Source organism: Octopus sinensis, linkage group LG4 (assembly GCF_006345805.1).
Source record: "Octopus sinensis linkage group LG4, ASM634580v1, whole genome shotgun sequence".
Lineage (NCBI taxonomy): Eukaryota > Metazoa > Mollusca > Cephalopoda > Octopoda > Octopodidae > Octopus > Octopus sinensis.
This window is the reverse complement of record NC_043000.1, coordinates 21,877,072-21,897,922: the sequence shown is the minus strand read 5'-3', so window position 1 is coordinate 21,897,922 and position 20,851 is coordinate 21,877,072. Positions and strand designations below refer to the sequence as shown.

Genomic DNA, 20,851 nt, shown 5'->3' with positions numbered 1-20,851 from the left:
TGTCTGTGTCCGATCAGTATTTGCGAAGGGAAGTCATCGTTCCCATCTCTAGCCTTACGTGATGGAATCAGTTCTTATCCCTAGCTGTTGATTGTCGCACGCTGATGACGGGTTACTATTCAGAAACCCGGGACCATGTGTATCAGGTAAGGCTAGAGATGGGAACGATGATTTCCCTTCGCAAATACTGATCGGACACAGTGTGTTGTTAGCCAGCTCGAGGAGATGTCTTCCTGGGGCTATAAACAACAGTAGCATTTAGGTGGCAAATATACTTCACTATATATATATATATATTATATATATATATATATATATATATATATATATATATATATAATGGACTCTCCCGTTGTTAGACGACGTATGAGGGTTCGACAATTTCTTACCGAACAACCACACAAATGATTTGTTTATAGTGATCAAATGTTTGTGTAGACATAAGCTCACTCTCTCCATCAAATCGACATTACATGCACAGGTGCAACTGGGTGCGACATGTCAGATGTCGAAATGATCGCAGAGCGACGTGAAATGAAATGTTTTGCTCAAGAACATAACGCAACGATCCCGGAATCGTGAGTGCAACACCCTAACCACTAATCCATGCCTCTTTACACACACACACACACACATGTTAATATCTGTAGATGATAACGTTTTGGGGAATCTCGTGCGTAACTTCATGTTCAGCTGAAGTAAATTACACATAATGTGCTTAGATCTTCAGTGAACAGAACTTTTTTGTTGACTCTGTTGATGCACCATCTGGATATATATATCTATCCAGATATAAGTATAAAGCCGTGGTATGCATCTATTTATTATTTAAGTCGTCCTCATACGGGTCCTCCAGCGTCGCTTTCAGTCATCTCGGCCCTCCATACATCTTGCTAGTATTTCCCGGTCCTATACCTTTCTTTAACACAACAACCACTTTATGTTGCTGTAGGCTGGCTCCCATAGCACCAGCCAGTTGGTTGGGAACGCCCAATGTCTCTGACAGTCACCGACCACCCTCATTCTTTTGATTGTTATTTTCTCACACGACTCTGGTAACCCACTTACCGAAGAGCCTGTGGATGACGTGATTGTGATTGTTTGTATGTTAAGTACCATATTCAATATTATGCTGTAGCATCCATCCAGAGACTTCTGCCCAGTAGGCTTCAGAGCCCAGCAGTCATGGCCATAAAGTAGAACGGACTCTACCATGGAAGAAGCTGAGCTTAATGTGTCAGGTGAGTTTGGAGTTCAACACATTGAATATGTCGTTTCATGAAAGCGTGTTCCTCACTTTGAAGTCTTACCCTGACGAGTCGATCCATGTACCAAAACATTTGCAGTCTTTGACTTCCCTTGGAGTAGTAGTTTCGTTATTATTAGTAATGGATGGTTCTGGGGGATATGGAAGGTGATGACCTCATGCTTAATGGCATTTAGTCTAAGACCAGCCTTGGCACAATGTACCTCCACGTCGTCCAAGATACTTCAGTGTAAAAATATCTTTCGAGTGTCCCTTTTTTTAGTTCATTATATTCAGTCTTCCTTAACCTCTCGCTCATAGATGTCTTTTACATACAACTTAGAGATCTCACATCAAATCTGTATTACCTTTATGAATAAAGATTTCGAAAATGTTCTCCAGTGAGGGTATAATGACCTTGTTATTTAGCAATTTGTACACAATTAGAGTACAAATTAAGAAACCATATTGTATAATCTCTGACAATAAGCTGCTGGAGTCGCTTCAGATGTTATCCTTCACAATCACTGATGATCTGTTGGCAACCTCACATCCATAATCTAGCAAAAACTGCATTCCAAAGATTAGCCTTCCTCTTCAGAACCAGAAAATATTTCACTCTTGACACCCAAACAATTGCTTCACGTAAAGGCGTCTTAAACTCAAGAGAAAGTCATACAAGGACTCACTCTCCAACTCACCAACAATAATAATGCCTTCGCTTCCTCTTCTATCGCCACTACCCGTGATTAACACCGAAGCCCACCAATCACACCCGCCTCTTCTCTTCAAATATTATGCCATACCCTTCTTCTCTAGAACGCCAAACTACTAGAATTCCCTCCATGTGCAGGCTTTTACTATGGAGGTTGATTTACAGCTGTTGAAGCTGAATATTATCTGTATAAATCTGGCAAGCCTAGGAGGTCCTACGGGGGTCGTTGGCTTAATATCTTCCTACTCATTAAAAATCATTAAAAAAAACAGACCAGAGAACTGTAGTCTACTTTACTTGGATTACACAAGGGATTTCTAGAGGTTTAACATCAACATCGGATTTTGTGGTGAAAATTCTCCGTAATGAATCACTTGGCTCTCGGTGCGTAATTTGACGGTGTGTAGATGTATTCAGAGAAAGCTGTGTTGGCAGATATATCTATGCTCAGGTGAAGAAGGGAATTATATAAAAAAAATTGTTCTTTGTTTGGAACGAGATAAAACATTTCTTTGTTGGATGTTTCCTGTTCATAACAGAGAACATGAATTTTATGGCGTTAAAGGGCGTCTTTATATGTATCTATTTGCTTAACTGTATTTGACATAAGCATCTTCATTTGTATTCATTTCCAACATTTAATATCGTCTGCATGGCTACTAAGTATGGCCGATTGTACATTTGTTTTTTTTTTTATTATCTTATAACATTATGAGAACAAAAGGTTTTCAAGAACAGTGTTTCATTTACTACTGAAGATTTTTTTTTTTAAATAGAGCATCGTTAGCGCCACCAATTTTAACATCAGTCTTTAAGGAAATGAGTCAAATGTCCAACCTTTCTGTTATGCACATCTTTTTCAGCTTGTGGCATAACGTGACATAAACGACCTTTCCAAGTCAAATATATGCAGTCAACTCTTGATCAAAAGAATAAGCTCTTCAATATTTAGTTATATTGTTAGAGTTTTGAGCGTAGCAGCTTCTTCTAGGGCAGAAACCACTAGTCTTGAAGGCCCTGAAAAAGGTCATGGGTCCTCCTGGTGAAGGTGTTGTTGAAGGTGTTTATGAGAGGTGCTTGACTGGTAGAATATATCTCGATGTGCATTCATTTGTAGGAAGAAGGTACATTCGAAGTATAAGTGTAAAATGAATTTCATTACACAAGAGATCTGATTTAAAAAGATGGAATTTGAAGAAAGAAGTCAGGTGTATGAATTTTTCACTCATGCAATACGTTTGCAATGTAGCTAATGTGTATCCGGACGTTTGGAGAATATTTGGCGGAAGGAGCGGGTCGCTTCGCTACCAGACGACATCCGTGTAGGCAACTAGCAACTTGAGAAGTGGGACGGACCGTGTAGTAGAAAAGACCACAAAGATAAGTCTTGACTGTGTGAGAGTGCCTGTAGAGGTTTGTGTAAAAAGACACCGCCTTGTACCCTACATTGCTTGTCAGACAAAACAGTTTTTACTTACATGTGATGAACGAAAGAAATAGAGATAGAGAGGAGTGGGGTAGGTTAGCAATATTCTAGGTCGAATTTGCTGCAGTCAGTTGCTATTTCGGTATATTTTTGGTTTTGCAAAAAATACGTCGGCTCGGAATAGTATGTTACTCATTCATACTACAAGGCACATATTCTTCATACATTTGAGTCCTCCTTACGTACGTGGCATGGCGCATTTGTCGCATATTGTAAGACACGATATAACATCCAAATAAATAATGATCGTCTGACAAAAGAAGCCACGACCGAAAATTTAAAATGATAATAATAATTATAATAATGTTAGTGTACCATGAGAAGAGTTCTCCTTGTGACGCATTATCAGTCTCCTTTTTCTTTTCTTTTCCGACTATATTTAACCAATTTTTATCAACTAAAACCACTACAAGTTTCCTTGAATATGAATATTTAACTTAGCCTCAACCACTTGCTAACTTGACCCTTTCTTCCGATACCACATGAGTCTGCTTTTGTAAAGTTGTGTACTTGTTATCCAGCTATGCCTCTCCAATTCATAATAATCTCTACCCGTATCTCTCTTTCCTCTAGTCCCTACCGAACTCCTCTCCAAGCCTTCCTTGTTTTCCTACAAAAATGGAACTACAGGGAGTCTGCAAGTGCTTATGACACTTCTCGTCTCCAAACAGTAACATTAAAAATATTACAAAAAACTGCACGCCTTTTTTATACAGTTTATCTTTCTTAGTGTATAGCAGATAAAAAGTTACATCGCCTTCATACAAATTACCTGTCATGATAAATGTTTTATATTTACTACTCATAATCATCTATTATTGCGTTGATATACACTCGCCCAAATGGTTCCCAGGATCTTTTCGGTTTGGACGGCAGTTTTTTTTAAATAATTTCCACGTAACTAAACACTTTTAAACTTCGTATACTGGTAGAATGTGTTTATAAAACATCTTTTTCTCTTGGCTTTATTGAGAAAATTCTACAGTTTGTAAGATATTTGTTGTTTTTCTTTTCTTCAATTACTGCAATTTCAACCAATCAGTAACGTCTATTGAGTTAAAAAGCATTCTGTGTCGTATGAATATGTCCCTCGTTTAAGAAACAGATTGGGTTTATTTACATTTCCGAAGAAAAAAAGATACCCTTCCCCCAACCCCTAACCCTAACCCAGATTGAAATGTAATAGATCGATTCTAGGGTCGTAATTATGGGTGACAATTTCATATGACACCGATAGAAAAAAACTGCCGTTCAAACCGAAAAGATCCGGTTCCCGTATTGTTTTGGGCGTATTAAGATTTTTAGCCTTTCAAAAGTGGAATAAATTATTTTGCTGTGAGGGATCTTTCAAATTTCCACTGGTGCAGTCAAATAGAAAAGCTCCAAAATGAGTTAAAAATAAAAATATTGTACTTGGTTAACAAATTTTATTTCTAAGAAAATTCACAATCCCTTTAAACACCCAGCACGCCCATAGCAATCATTTGCCGTCACTCCTAGTAATTCAAAACCCTTAGATTAAGAACTACTTTGGTTATTTGGGCAGAGCGGGGAGCTTTTAAGCAGTCTATAGTAGAGGAATGCCCATTCGTTTTAATTAGGTTTATGCATCATCTTTACGATGATTTCAGTTAAATACGTCTGGCAAACACGAGAATTTAAAATTATGTGTATCATTCACCCTGTTTCACAAGGAGAGTTATGTCCAAAACAATTTACAAGCCTTCTGGTAGAAGTGGTGCGGCTGGTATATAACTTAATACATATGCAACTAAATGTTTACAGGAAGAGGTCCGTAAAAAGTGCGAGAACCGAGATGGAGGGGTCTGGTCTGATCGCTTGCAAATGCGTGTACTCAACTTAAGAGACTCAATGACCAGACAGTGGAGTTCAACCGAGTGGCGTTAAGCCAACCATCTAAAACTGTTCATACTGTAAGCAATACGCAGTGCTTGCTGAGTTTTTACTGTTCTAAGAAAAGACACACATTTTGTTCTCGATGTCGCCTGGTTTCTAAAAATGATTGTTTTTTCAAGCATAAAAGTCATTTTATATCATCTGAAATTCAAGTTATATTCATGTTGCTGTTCGATAAAACCTGCTTTCTACTGCATGAGTTTGCAAATTTCTTGACAAGCCATCTACAACCCAGTTTTGATCGTAGCCATTTCAGTTATACCGTATTATAGTCATAAAATTTCCAGTTTTCAATTTCTATATTTCATACATGGGGTATGAAATACGAGCTAACAGTTTTTATTCTATTAAAGATTTAATTAAGTTCCGCATACTTCTAATAATCTTTATACTTTTCTCATGTCCTTTGTAGTTGATCTGATCTTTTTTCTTCTCGAGAGCAAACTTTGAACCTGATGCAGTCATTTCATTTTATGTGACCTAAGTCATAGGGGCACTAGAACGTTTCATTTTCTATTCAGCTAATGCTTCTATCAACTGCGAAGACGAACTATAGAGCTAATTAAATTCTTGGGGTCTGGGTTATTTGTCTAGATTAGTTTTAGCGGCAAAGTAGAGAGGAATGGTCATTTTTGGCTTCAAAGTCCAACTTCGCTCCAATGGCTGCTTAAGATTTTTCAACGAGTGCGACTGTAATGAAGAACTAGCTGTACTCAGTGCTAAGAATAAATTTTAAATCACGAATGCTTTCTAACTGTTGGCAAGGGCCAGTGAGGGAGCCTCTATACGGTCGCTTGACCTGCTTGAAATAACAACCAAATCTACCTCAAATTACATTTCCACAGTTTTAAAGAGAGATGGGCACATTAGATTATATAAAAACGACAGGGTGTTCACAGTTGGATTGCCTTTAGTCATATGTCTACTCTGGACTGATGTGGGGAAGTCAAGAATAACAACGAGTGTAGAAAGTTAGAAAAATATCGAATGTATCCTCTCATTGACATCTATTTATAATGATGTGATTCCCGTTGTATTTATCTAAGATGGCTACATAAGCCTACTTTTTTCACCAAAATGAACGCTGACATAAGAATTAGAGCACGACTGGGTCTAACATTTCTCCTTGTTGATCTACTGACAAATGGAGACGTTGACAAGGGCCATATACTTCATCCACACACACACACATATTTGACGAGCTTCTTCACAGTTTCCGTTTACCAAATTCACTCACAAAGCATTGGTTGATCCGGGGTTATAATGTAAGACAGTTGCCCAAGGTGCCGCACATCGGGACTGCACCTGAAACCACTTGTTGCTAAGCGAGCTTCTTAACCACACAGCCAACGTTAAAAGTTTTAGACTTCCTTGCATTGATGCCTCGGAATTCTTAGAGGACGAGTTGCTTCCTGTTATTCTCTGTATAAGAGTATTTGAGTCGACATTCTTTGAACGAGGCCAGCTCATGGCAGGTTTTGATGTAAAACCAGCTTCCTTATTGAATTTGGTCCAATCAAGTATTTCGTTGTTCGTAACATGGTCAGTTATTTTCACCGCTTCTTCGTGTCTATGTGCGTATGGACAGTGTGGTCTGATGTGTCTCTTCTGCTGATATTGTTCTGTATGTAACGTCCATACCAAATACAGCCTAGGATACAGCCATCATGTTCAGTTCGCTTATTACATCTAAAACTGTTCATACTGTAAGCAATACGCATTGCTTGCCGAGTTACATTTCTGAAGAAAAAAGATACCCTTCCCCCACCCTAACCCTAACCTTAAAAGAGATTGAAATGCAATAGCTCGATACTAGGGTCATAGTTATGGGTGACAATTTCATATGACACCACTAGAAAAACTGCCGTTCAAACCGAAAATCTCTGATTGAATACATCTGTAATCAAAGGCGTTCTATCCATGACCATGTTATTTATTTTTCTAAGCGTAGTATATCATGGAATTAATGTTTTAAGACGGTGAGGTGTACGTAATTTGAAGAAAAGTTGGCTGTTATTTCTAGCAGGTCGAGCGATCATGTAGACAAGGAACATGAAAACTTTATACAAACAACACCGAGAAAAATCGCAAAAGAACTCTAAAGACAAGTGGTTATTAAAAGCAGCTTTTAGTTTTAACGTCCATAATTGGTAAAATATTAAAACACAAGGATTACAACAGAAAGGTTAAAGCTTCCAAAATAAACTTTGTGGAAGATGAATGAAAGAAAAGTTGAATATAGTGAACCCACTAAAATCTGTGAGAGCTCTAATCCATTTAACTGAAATAAGAGCAGTTCTGTCTGTCATTGACTGAAAGCTTGAATTGAAGATATGAAAGATGAAATTCTCCCCCGCCTTGATTAATTTTACTGAGAAAGAACTGCTAGGTTCTTGATGTGATGGTTTACATCATCAATAGACTGATGAGCAAACGAGCCAGATACCCTTTACATCAGTGGTTCTCAACTATTTTTTACCCATTTGATTTCCATTTTACTTGGGTGGACTCTCACAGCCTTTCGATGTTTAAAAAATTCCCATTATATTTTTAGAATTAAATATTATTAGTAATTGCATTATGGTTCCGGGTTCAATCCCACTGCGTGGCGCCTTGGGCAAGTGTCTTCTGCTATAGTCCCGGGCCGACCAAAGCCTTGTGAGTGGATTTGGTAGACGGAAACTGAAAGAAGCCCGTCGTATATATATGTATATATATATATATATATATATATATATATATATATATATATATATATATATATGTGTGTGTGTGCGTGCATGTTTGTGTGTCTGTGTTAGTCCCCCCTAGCATTGCTTGACAACCGATGCTGGTGTGTTTATGTCCCCGTCACTTAGCGGTTCGGCAAAACAGACCGATAGAATAAGTACTGGGCTTACAAAGAATAAGTCCTGGGGTCGAGTTGCTCGATTAAAGGCGGTGCTCCAGCATGGCCGCAGTCAAATGACTGAAACAAGTAAAAGAGTAATATTTGGTGTATTGAAGAAGTATAAGCAACTTATTGCTTATAAATTTTAAGAGAAAATCTTATATGGACCCGCAAGGGTCATATGGATTCCCATAGGTTATATGGACTCCGGTTGAGTCACACAACGTCTTCAAAAACACTGGATAATATAATTCATGATAAAGAAAAAAAAAACAGGGTGGTCACAGTTGGAGCGCCTTTGATCTCAAGTTTCCCTTTAAATAAAGGACATTGTCGAACGATCTAGTCCATTATATACAAAGATATGATGGTCCCGACTAGAACGTCTTTGATTATAGCACTGGTGTATCAAGCGTGGTCTGGGGTTAAACAACTGATGAATAACATGACGCATACAAACGAAAGCTTTACATTCATAAACAATTATCTCCATCGCTTATTTGTGTTTATGTATGTTTTGTATGTGTATGTATTTCGTTGGTTGTGTGTTTTGCTGTGTGTATATGTATGTTTTGTTCGATCTGTTCCGTTTGAGAAACGAAATTATTGAATAATTTCTTCCCTGTCTTTCTCAGCGGATGTCCCTTTTTTTAATATTTGTCTTATTCGTCAAACATGTCATATTTACTTAACACATACATGTAATGTTGTGGAACGAACCACAATTTTAACTTTTTTCCCCACCTCCATCCTGCTTTAACTTAACGACTGCAACGCTTTGTATGGAGAAACAATTTCGAACAAGCAGACGACATAAGACATTGGCGCTTGCTGACTCACGAGGCAGCGGAGGAAGGGGGAGTAAAGAAAGAAGCAGTTCTTAACCTTCCCCTCCCTCACTAACTCTCATCACTCACTCACTCTCGTCACTCACTCCTCCTTTTTCTATTCCTCCCTCTCTTTCTTCATTTACTTTTTCAATGACGACAAAATGACTAATGCCATCATATCCTGATAGCACATGCGTTTACACACACCACCGTTCATTCAAACAGGCTCTCGTCTGGTTTGCTTGTTCGCTCGCTCTCTTCTCTCTTGTTTTCACTGACAGATTAGACTGACAACTTTCAAATCAGATGGATGCTTGTTAAGTCTTCTTAAGTGTTGGTAAGTGAGAGAGAAAAAAAGGACGACCCAAACCACCGGGATCTCATTCATCGGAATATTACCAAAATATTGTATTTTTATTGTTGATTTGCTTGATGTAGGACCGTCACTAGCTTCCTCGGAGTATTTACCGTTTCAGTTTCAACAATATACATTGTAAAAAAAAAAAAAATATATATATATATATATATAGTTTTAATTTTCTCTGCAACGAAATGTTCATAGATCAGCTTACAACATTTTCTTTCATAAATGGTAAGTTCCGTCTGATTTCCAACTCTTAGAATTGTAATATCTTGTATTTTTTTTAATGTTGTGCTTATTATATATCTTATGTATGTATATGTATATGTGTGTGTCTATTTAAACTGTAGCCAGTTTTAATTAGGGAACATGTGATTTGTTTATGGTTCATTAAGGTTTTATTATGAAATGGCTTGCTTCAAAGCATATCTTTCATGCGTGTTTCACATGATTGTTGAGGTCGTGTGTTCGTTTCTCTATAATTGTGTATTTACATAGATTGTGTGTGTGTGCTTGCGTGGTATGTACATGAATTTGCAAACAAGCTTCGTGATCAAGGATACACCGAATAGTAACATTAGTCTCAGTTCTACAATGAATTATCTATCTATCTGTCTGTCTATATGTCTTTCTGTCTGTTTATATATCTTTCTGTCTGTTTGTATATCTGTTTGTCTATCTATCTGTCTGTCTATTATCTATCTGTCTATCTGTTTATCTATCTATCTGTCTGTCTATCTGTTTATCTATCTATCTGTCTGTTTGTCTATCTGTCTATCTATCTATCTCTCTCTCTCTATCTATCTATCTATCTATCTATCTCTCTCTCTCTCTCTATCTATCTATCTATCTATCTATCTATCTATCTATCTGTCTATCTATCTATCTATCTGTCTGTCATCTATCTATCTATCTATCCACACACACATACACACACACAGAATGTATCGAGCACTTTACCATAAATTCGTGGTTCTCCCGGGGTTTTTTTAAGCGAGGGTCTTTCTTTCTCTTCATATACATATACATAAATTGATAATAAATTTATTATTGAGGTCAAATATTCTCGATTTTGTGAATTATCTGAAGTAGAGCGTGTGTATGTATGTATTGACTGACATATAAAAACGATTTAGATTCTATCAATTGCAAGAATATTTCTACGCTGATTTCTATTGTTTCCCGCCCCACAAGAATTAAATAACAAATTGTTATTTAAAGAAACGTTTGAAGGTGAAATTGCTTGGAGGAATTTGGCACAGATTTATTTCTGTTGAATATCAACGAATGCAATGTAAAGACTTCACTGGCTAATATCAGAGAATATGATTCCAAATTGTGTTATTGTATTATTCTATAAATATCTTACCATTACTATAAATATCTTCACAGTAATGCTATACTTGTTTCTTCAAGCTGCCCACCCCCCGCCGCTTAATGGCACATCCGTTTTGTTGATCTTAATCGAACTAAATTGATGGATTCAAATGTCACACCCAACCAAGTTCCTTTGTCTCGTGTTTTTATTTTGGCTCTGTTGCTTTCGAGATCCATATTAAATTCCGGGTTACTGTCTTCCGAACTTTTTTTACTCTCCAGGTGTTTTTGGTCTGCAGAATTTGTAATGCTTTTATTATTTTTATCTTTCACATTTCCTTTACTTGTTTTAGTCATTAGACTGCGGCCATGCTGGGGCACCGCCACGACAAGTTTTAATTGAACAAATCGGCCCCAGTGCCTATTTTAAATCTGGTACTTATTCTATCGGTCTATTTTACTGGACTGCTAAGTTACTGGGATGTAAACAAACCAATGCCGGTTGTCAGGCGGTTGTGGGGGACCAAACATGCATACATATGTATATATGACGTGCTTCCACACAGTTTTCTTCTACCATAACTCAGGGCCGACCAATGCCTTGTGAGTAAATTTAGCAGAAAACACTTGCCCAGTGTGCCACGCATTGGAACTGAACCCAGAACCACACAGTTTCATGTTCACTTTTCTTTTAAATTGGATAGTTCTTACTTTAGAGGACTAATGTACAACAAATCTGGTTTGATTAATACAGAGTAGCGGTTCCCAACTTTTTCACTACCAAGGACTCCTTTTATTTAAATGAGTTTCTCCACGAACCCCATTTAATATGCTTATCCTTATGTGTGTGTGTATCTCCTCTTTTTTCCTCTTTTACTTGTTTCAGTCATTTGACTGCGGCCATGCTGGAGCACCGCCTTTAGTCAAGCAAATCGACCCCAGAACTTATTCTTTGTAAGCTTAGTACTTATTCTATCGGTCTCTTTTGCCGAACCGCTAAGTTACGGGGACGTAAACACACCAGCATCGTTGGGGGGACAAACACACACTCATATATATACATACATATATACGACGGGCTTCTTTCAGTGTCCGTCTACCAAATCCACTCACAAGGCTTTGGTCGGTCTGAAGCTATAGTAGAAGGCACTTGCCCAAGGTGCCACGCAGTGCGACTGAACCCGGAACCGTGTGGTTGGTAAGCGAGCTACTTACCACTCAGCCACTCCTGCATATATATATATACTACCTTTGTGGACCCCAGGTTGGGAATCCCTGATATAGAGGATCTGAGAAGAGCAATGTTTATATATCTGGATTGACATTTTGCCTGACAAGTGAAAGTGTTTTAAAGATAATCTTCGTAGTATTTGAGATGTTATTTGGCATAAAAACATAATAAATGGGTTTGGTGCAACCGATTACATTCATGCATAACCATGTTGCGAACGCATTTGCACGTTGATGACTGAAGACTAACTTGATTTAAATGGGGAAGAAAAAATACAAAGCGAAAGCAAAAAAAAACCTACTTCATAAACTTTACCGTGTTGCATGATATGTTTGGCTAAATTCTCGTGAATAACAAATACCTTACCATTCATGCTAAAAGAGAATGAAACGTATATGCACATGCTTGAATATACACATGAGCACCAGTATGGTTATGTAGGTAAGATGTTTGTTTCACAATTCAATGGATCTGGGTTCGATTCCAATGCACCTTTGGTCAGTGTTTTGTTACATTATCTTCAAGTTGATCAAATCTTTGTGAGTGAAATTTGGTTGTCGAAAATTATGCAGAAGCCCATTATATGTATCTCCATTAGTGTAGGATGGCAGAATGAGTGTTTTGAGCAAAAATAGTCAGTGATTCCATATATATATATATATATGTATATATATGTATATATATATATGTATATATACACACACATACGCAGTAGAAGCGTGTTAGGTATGATCATAAGATTCTGGTTTCGATTCCTGGACTGGGTTGTATGTTGTGTTCTTGAACAAAACACTTATTTCACGTTGCTCCAGTCCACTCAGCTGGCAAAATTGAGAATTCCTGTGAAGGAGGAATATATATATATATATACACACACACACACTCCAAGAAACCAGGTAACCAGTCATATAAGTCTATATGACTTGGGAAGAAGCATTTTTCTTTTTTAAATATGTAAATACAAAGCATGGTATAATGATTTTTTTTTCTTTCTCTAGTTAATTTGATACATTATAGATTGGAAATGATTGATGAGGTGATTTCATGTGAAAATATATATGACTATACTCAGGTTGTTGACTCAGAAACGTTGTTTATAGTGAATGGTTCAACATTGAATTGGTTGCAATTTTTTGAGAATTTTCTTTTAGTTTGGGTTATAGTTTATCAATATTTGCAACATTATCTTTGCAATAGTGATGGTTTATTTTGAGAAAAAAAATATCTCTTCATAAGTCAGCTAGTAAGGCTGCTGTAAGATTTTCATAATTCTTTGTAGTGTGTAAAAACATGAGAACAAGTTTTTAGGTTCTCATCCACTAAGTGACTATTGACATAATTAGTATTGAACTATCAGTTTACTATATAAAAAATGTTGGCGGCAATGCAAACAGACTATAGCAGTAGCTAGTGAAACTAGTTTGTTTGGTAATTGAACTACTGCTCCATATACGAATTTGGTTGGACAGTAGAATAAGTAAGCTTTTTAGGGTAAGCATTTGTAGCAGTTGGCAGTCATAGCTATACATGAGAGAAGCTTTGATTTTTAAATTTGCTGCAAAGTGTTGACTGTTATGGTATATAGGCAGCTTAGGAAATTTGGAAGAGAGGCACTCTTTTGAGTGGATCCAAACTGTTGTATTTAATCAGTTGTTAGGTTTGTGTGCATGCCAGCCTTTGCAATTCATTTATGAAGAAACACATCATTGACTTGTCTTCTGGATTTACAATATAAATCACATTAACCCTTTAGCATTCAGATTACTCTATCCAATATAATGCTTATTCAATCATATTCATCATCATCATCATCATCATCATCGTTTAACATCCGCTTTTCATGCTAGCATGGGTTGGACAATTTGACTGAGGACTGGCGAACCAGATGGCTGCACCAAGCTCCAATCTGATCTGGCAGAGTTTCTACAGCTGGATGCCCTTCCTAATGCCAACCACTCCGAGAGTGTAGTGGGTGCTTTTACGTGCCACCGGCATGAGGGCTAGTCAGGCAGTACTGGCAACGGTCATGCTCAAATGGTGTTTTTTACGTGCCACCTGCACAGGAGCCAGTCCAGTGGCACTGGCAATGACCTCACTCGAATGATTTTTCATGTGCCAATAAGGCACCGCTGGTAACGATCACACTCGAATGGTGCTTTTTACTTGCCACTGGCAGGGAAGCCAGTCAGCTGTTCTAGCAACGATCATGCTTGGATGGTGCTCTTAGTGCTCCACTAGCATGGATCACATTGTTTTGAATTAATCATGCATTATCTTATAACTTCAAGGTTTCATATTAGAATGACATTGTAGGGTAAGTGTGAGAGGCCAGATCCAGATCCTGTACTTTTAATCAACAGTACCAGGAAGAGTTCTGGGTCTCTCTTTATGCATTTTTCTTTATGTTTGGCTACTTAAGGAGGTTGACAACAGGTTTTAAAGTTTGAGAAAAACAGGCTGTTTGTAGGGCATTGATTATTAGTTCATAATTAAGAGTGATTGCCTTTGTATATATCACTTCAAATTGTGTCTTTTAGGATTGATCTACCATAGAGCATATTACCAAGAATTTCCTGTATTCATTTCTTCAGTATTTTCTATATATCTGTGTGTTGAGATTGATGCTATTCATGATTCTCTTGAACCTTTGTAAGTTAAAATTTGCAGGAAAGATATGACCAAGTAGGAAATTCCAGTGGACAGAAGGACTAACTGTAGGGATTTATGTGAGGTCTAGCATTGGGTGGACACCATAAGGGTAATGAGAGGAAGAGAGACAAGCAGTACAGGAATATCTGAGTGTAAGTGACATAAGCCCAACGAAATCCAAGGAACAGCGGCCATTATAGTAGCAGCAGAGAAAGAAGACAAAATGCCTGTGGGGCAGATGTTTGAGTATGTTTGTGTGTGACTGTACAAATCAGTTGGGTAACCCTTTTCTGGATGCAGTTGAGGGTGTCTCTGTGTACAGCAGCAACATCATTTTCATTGTGGGCCTCACTTGTGCTTTGTAAAACATCTATAATTGTTGGGACGTGACCCTAGGTATTTTAATCATCAGAGGTAGATCCTTGGTGATGATTGGACCCCTAAATGGAAGCAATTTTGAGGGCTCTAGTTAAATGCATGGTGGAGAGCTGCAACACTGCTTTCTTGCTATCGAAATAGACAAAACTGGTATATTTCCATCAGAGAATACTTTCAAGGTCTCTGTTCATGGTGTCAGTGTGTATTTAGCATGTGATGCCTTGGTTGTGAATGGAGAATGTTAGGGAAGAAGGAAGGGTAGCATCATTTGCAAAAGAGCAGATATTGTTGGATCTGCTGGCATGTAAATCAGTGAAGTATAGAAAGAAGAGAGTGGAGGACAAAACCAAACCCTGGGGTATGCCAGAGTTGATATGATGATGGATAGAGCTTCATCAACACAAGCACCAAGTGTGCAACATTCACTTGCTATAGTTGAAAGTTTTGCTGATATCGAAGACAACATTACCTTCACTAAATTCCTCTAAGGCAAGAGCCCATTCGTGGGTGACAGAGGAGAGTAAGTCACCAGTGGTTTTGGCTTTATGGAAATTGTAATGGTGATCGTTAAAAAGAGAGAAATCCACAATGTTGTTAATGACTATTTCCATTACATTAGATATTAGAAGCAGTTGCACAATGGTGACAGTTGGCAGGACTGGAGAGATTACTTCCTAATGGTGGCATACACCATAATGTGTTTCCAAAGATCAATAGATGACAGAATTATTTCACCTCAGTTGGTCCTGCTCTCTTCAACATTGTGCCAGACACGCATAAAGGAGGAAAGTGACTTCACAGCATTTAAATGATCCCTAGATGATTACCCCCAACAAATACCAGATAAACCACCCACACCCAGATATGTCTTTGGAAACGATAACCCTCTGCTTGAATGGGCTACGGTTCTCCAGAACTTACTGTGTATCTCTTCCAGGTGGTGCTATTAAATTCAACTAACAAGTTCAACATACTCAGTTTATTGTATTAATGCTAAAAAATGTTTTGAATCAACCTATATTCACATGCACATATAATAAGAGTCATGAATGCCTGAGTCAATGATATCAAATAATTATCCAGTCAGTTAGCATTCTGTCATCATTATTATGGTACCATTTCCTTGTGATGTTCCAACTTATCTTGCTATAAATAGAAACCACTGCTTGTGTACTTTTCTACTGTAGCACTGTCAAATTGACAAGTGTTTTGTTTGGCTTGCAAAGCTGAGTTCAACCCCTATCCTAGATATGACCAAAAGAACACTTTAGAGTTCATTTTTCTTATCTATATGCCGAAATATATAATGGAATCATACTTGTGATTAGACACAAATGGATAAAGTTTTATATATTGGCTGTGTGGTTAAGAAGCTCACTTTGCAATCACATGGTTTCGGGTTCAGTTCCACTATGCAGCACCTTGGACAAGTGGATTTTATTATAACCCTTGGTTGACCAATGCCTTGTGAGTGAATTTGGTAGATGGAAATTGTGAAGAAGCTTGTGTATGTATATATATACACACTGCGCTGGTACAGTCATGTAATGCATATGAATGAAGACAGTTGCACCAAGGAACCTGGGCAGCTCCTGTCAAACTGTCCAACCCATGCCAGCATAGAAAATGGATGGTTGATGATGATGATGATGATAAACGCACATATATTTGTGTGTGAGTCTGTGTTTGTTCCCCACTATTCCTTGACAATTGGAGTTGATTTATTCTCTTATTCTTTTACTTGTTCCAGTCATTTAACTGTGGCCATGCTGGAGCACTGCCTTTAGTCAAGCAAATCGAACCCAGGACCTATTCATTTGTAAGCCCAGTACCTATTCTATCGGTCTCCTTTGCCGAACCACCATGTTACGGGGACGCAAACACACTAGCATTGGTTTTGTTTATATACTTGTAACAAGTTAGTGAAGGCACATGGCTTAGTAGTTAGGATATTCAGCTCATGATCAGAAGGTTGTGAGTTCAATACCTGTCAGCATGTTGTGTCATTGAGCAAGACACTTTATTTCATGTTGCTCTAGTCCACTCAGTAGGCAAAAATGATTTGTAACTGCAATCGAATGGGTTAGCCTTGTCACATCCTTAATGATGCTGAATCTTCATGCAAACTATGTTACGAGTATATGTGTGTCTGTGGAGTGCTCAGCCACTTACACATTAATTTCATGAGAAGACTCTTTTATTCGTTTCGGTCATTTGACTGCAGCCATGCTGGAGCACCACCTTTAGTCAGGAAACCGACCCTAGGATTTATTCTTTGTAAGCCTAGTACTTATTCTAGCAGTCTCTTTTGCTGAACCACTAAGTTACGGGGACGTAAACACACCAGCATCGGTTGTCAAATGATGTTGGGGCGGGGGTGGGTGGGACACAGACACAAACACACATGCATATATCTATATACATATATATGATGAGCTTCTTTCAGTTTCCATCTACCAAATCCATTCACAAAGCTTTGGTCAGCCTGAGGCTATGGTAGAAGACACTTGCCCAAGGTGCCATGCAGTGGGACTGAACCCGGAACCATGTGGTTGGTAAGCGAGCTACTTACCACACAGCCACTCCTGCGCCTATTGTTTAGTTGATCAGACCAGCTGGAACCTTCATTGTCATAACTGATGGAGTATCAGACTTAAGAATAAGTACTGGGGTCCTTTTGTTTGATTAAAACCTTCAGGGCAGTGCCCCAGCTTGGCTGTAGTCCAATGAATGGAACAAATAAAAGATAGATGTGTATGTGTGTGTGTATTTGTAAAGATGGGAAGCAGCTTTTTAAGATGTGTTGTCAAAATATGATTATAAGTTACTTTTGATATTTCCTTGATATGTTTTAACTAAATAGATTTTTCGTAGAATAATGCAATAAAGATAAATCCATTTTAAACATAAAAAGTGAGAATGTCATCATCATTGTCATCGTTTAACATCCACTTTCCATGCTGGCAGTGGTTGGATGGTTTGACTGAGGACTGGCAAGCCAGGAGGCTGCACCAGGCTCTGATCTGGCAAGGTTTCTACAACTAGATGCCCTTCTTAATGCCAACCACTCCGAAAGCGTAGTGGTTGCTTTTTATGTGCCACTGGCATAGGGGCCAGTCAGGTGGCACTGGCATCAACCATGCCCAAATGATGCTTGTTATGTGCCACCAGCACAGGAGCCAGTCAGGGGGCACTGGCATCAACCAAACTCAAACTTTTACATGCCACTGGCATGGGAGCTAGTCAGGCAGCACTGGCATCGACCATGCTTGAATGGTGCTTTTTACGTGCCACCAGCACTGGCATCAGTCACACTTGAATGAAAAGCACCTCAAGCAGCTCTAAGAATGCAGACATTATCAGTTGCACATATATAACGTATGTATTTTGCCTGTATGCCAACTTGCTGCAGGATATAATTCTGGGAAAGCTCAGCACATGGCACTGAATGTCTCAGACAGGCAAGTCAACCTACCCAAGGTGATTGAGGGTTGTCTTGCCTGTCTCAGGCATTCTGTGTTCTTTAACACTTGATGTTGTGTGGGATGCTTTCTCAGGATGCTGTCCTGCAGCAAGTTTATATATAGGCAAAACATACATTAGTGTGGAGGCACAATGGCCTAGTGGTTAGAGCAGTGGACTCGTGGGTTCGAATCTCAGACCGGACAATGTGTGTGTTTATGAGCGAAACACCTAACCTCCACGCTGCTCTGGCAGAAGGTAATGGCGAAACTTCTGCTGACTCTTTCGCCACAACTTTCTCTCACTCTTTCCTCCTACACCTTGCAGCTCACCTGCGATAGACCGGAATCCTGTCCAGGTGGGGAACCTATACGCCAAGAAACCGGCCCTTATGAGCCAGACATGGCTCAAGAAGGAACAAACAACAACAACAAAACATACATTATGTATGTGTGTGTCTGTATGTATGTATATTCTAGCACTAAAAATAGATCCGCTAGGGTTTCAGCCACGAAGAATTGTTTCCGATGAAAGTTAGCACAACTATTAGCGTAAACAAACAGGGCAAATAAAAATAACAAAAATGCAGATTAATTCAGGACAATTGTTTCGCTATCAACAAATTACGTAATTTTACTCACATAACATATCTGTAGCTCCTCGGCTGAATTTGTCTAGAATACAATTTACTCAACCGCATGCTAGATTTTACCATAACAATAAACACACATGTGGTTGAGTCGATTGCATTCGCCGTTATAATTCAATTGCCCCCACCAAAGCCTGCCAAAATTCACGGAAACAGATACTACATCAAAAATTAGATGCAGTATAATTACAATCATCTAATAAGGGTGAGAAAATTGGATACTAATTTAATAGTACCATCAATTTGACACCAGATACTAATTTAATTGTACCTTCAATTTAACACCAAGTTGCTTAGTGCATAAAAACATGGAATATAATAAATTTTATATGTAAATATAAGAGAGTGACCACTATGTGGTCTACACACACACACACACACACACATATATATATATATATATATATATATACACACACATATATATATACACATATATATCTATATATATATATATATACACACACATATATACATATATATATATTTGCGTATGTATGTTACCTTGATGAGTGGTTAAAATTCAGTTTTTAGTGAAGATAATTACTTTTTCTCTTTTATTGTTTAATGTGAGGAGGAGGTTAGCACCTAATACTTTTCATTTTCTCAGATTTTTCCTAGACTGGTGATATTGGTATACAGTTTCAACTTCTACAAATTAATACCTATTGTGAAAATATGAACAGGAAGGGTGAAATAGTTCCAGAGGGTTGCATTTCTTGGGGTATAATGACTAGAAAAAGTATCTCAGTAGAGTTTAAGGAAAAAGCTGCAGTAGGGATGAAAAAGAAGAGAGACACATGTATTGGCTGGGTTAGAGCAGACATAAAATGTAATATTGCCAGCTAAGAATCAAAGTTATATCATGTACTAGCAGTATCGCCCGGCGTTGCTTGGGTTTGTAAGGAAAATAACTATATAAGCATTTTTAGAGAGTTACTTCCCTTATATAATAGCTAAAAAATGCATTAAAAATGGGGAAAAAATGATGGTAAATTTTTTTTAAAATCGTAGACTCATCGTAGATGCGTGCTAATACCCAGAAGGGCTCGATATGAATCACGACTATAAGATACCCGCTTTTGGTTACACTGCACCGCAAAATGTGGGAGTAGTTAGGAATCTAAATTGTAGGAGACAGACACACAACTTCACTTTTATATATAAAGATTTGAACCTACAGATTTCACTACTGTTGTTTTTAACATATAGTATTCCAGTTATCATCATACTTCCTTTTTTCTTTTACATGCATGTGGCACTAACCAGCATGTTCCTTTTGGGTAAGGCTTTATTTGGAGGAAATTTGGTTACTATTTCTAGCAGTTTCAGTAATTACAGAGGTTCCTAGCTAGTGTTCATTGCTTACAAAAGTTGGTCATTTGATAAAATCAGTAGATTGGGATGATTGTCCTGAGTTCAAATGTAATAAAGTGGACTTTGCCTTTGAATATTAAGTACATTAATATACTGGAATTAAAGCAATCATTTGTACTTCTCATAAGGAAGCTAGCACGCTCTGCTGAATGAGTAATGTTAGTGTGCACACACGACTGAGTGTAAGTGATTTAAGAGGAAAACTGAGTATAAAAAGCAGCAGATGTGTGCAAGAGAGAAGACTGCACTGGTTTGGTCATGTGATGTGGATGGATGAGGACAGCTGCATAAAGAAGTGCCAAGCTCTAATTGTTGAGGGAACCTGAGGAATGAGTAAACCCAG

The 20,851-nt window shown here is 38.0% G+C and overlaps 1 protein-coding gene across 4 annotated transcripts in view; it reads left to right on the top strand.

The window, feature by feature from the left end:
* LOC115210398 overlaps positions 1-20,851 on the top strand; it is a 104,442-nt gene that overhangs the window by 52,220 nt on the left and 31,371 nt on the right. Inside the window, exon 1 of one of the 4 annotated variants that reach the window (XM_029778992.2) lies at positions 9,234-9,676. The exons of the other annotated variants lie outside the window; for them this stretch is intronic. Within the exon in view, the coding sequence (XP_029634852.1) occupies positions 9,637-9,676 (40 nt within the window). The 5' untranslated portion in view covers positions 9,234-9,636. Of the gene's footprint in view, positions 1-9,233; positions 9,677-20,851 lie in introns of those variants that run through there. 4 annotated transcript variants of the gene reach the window in all.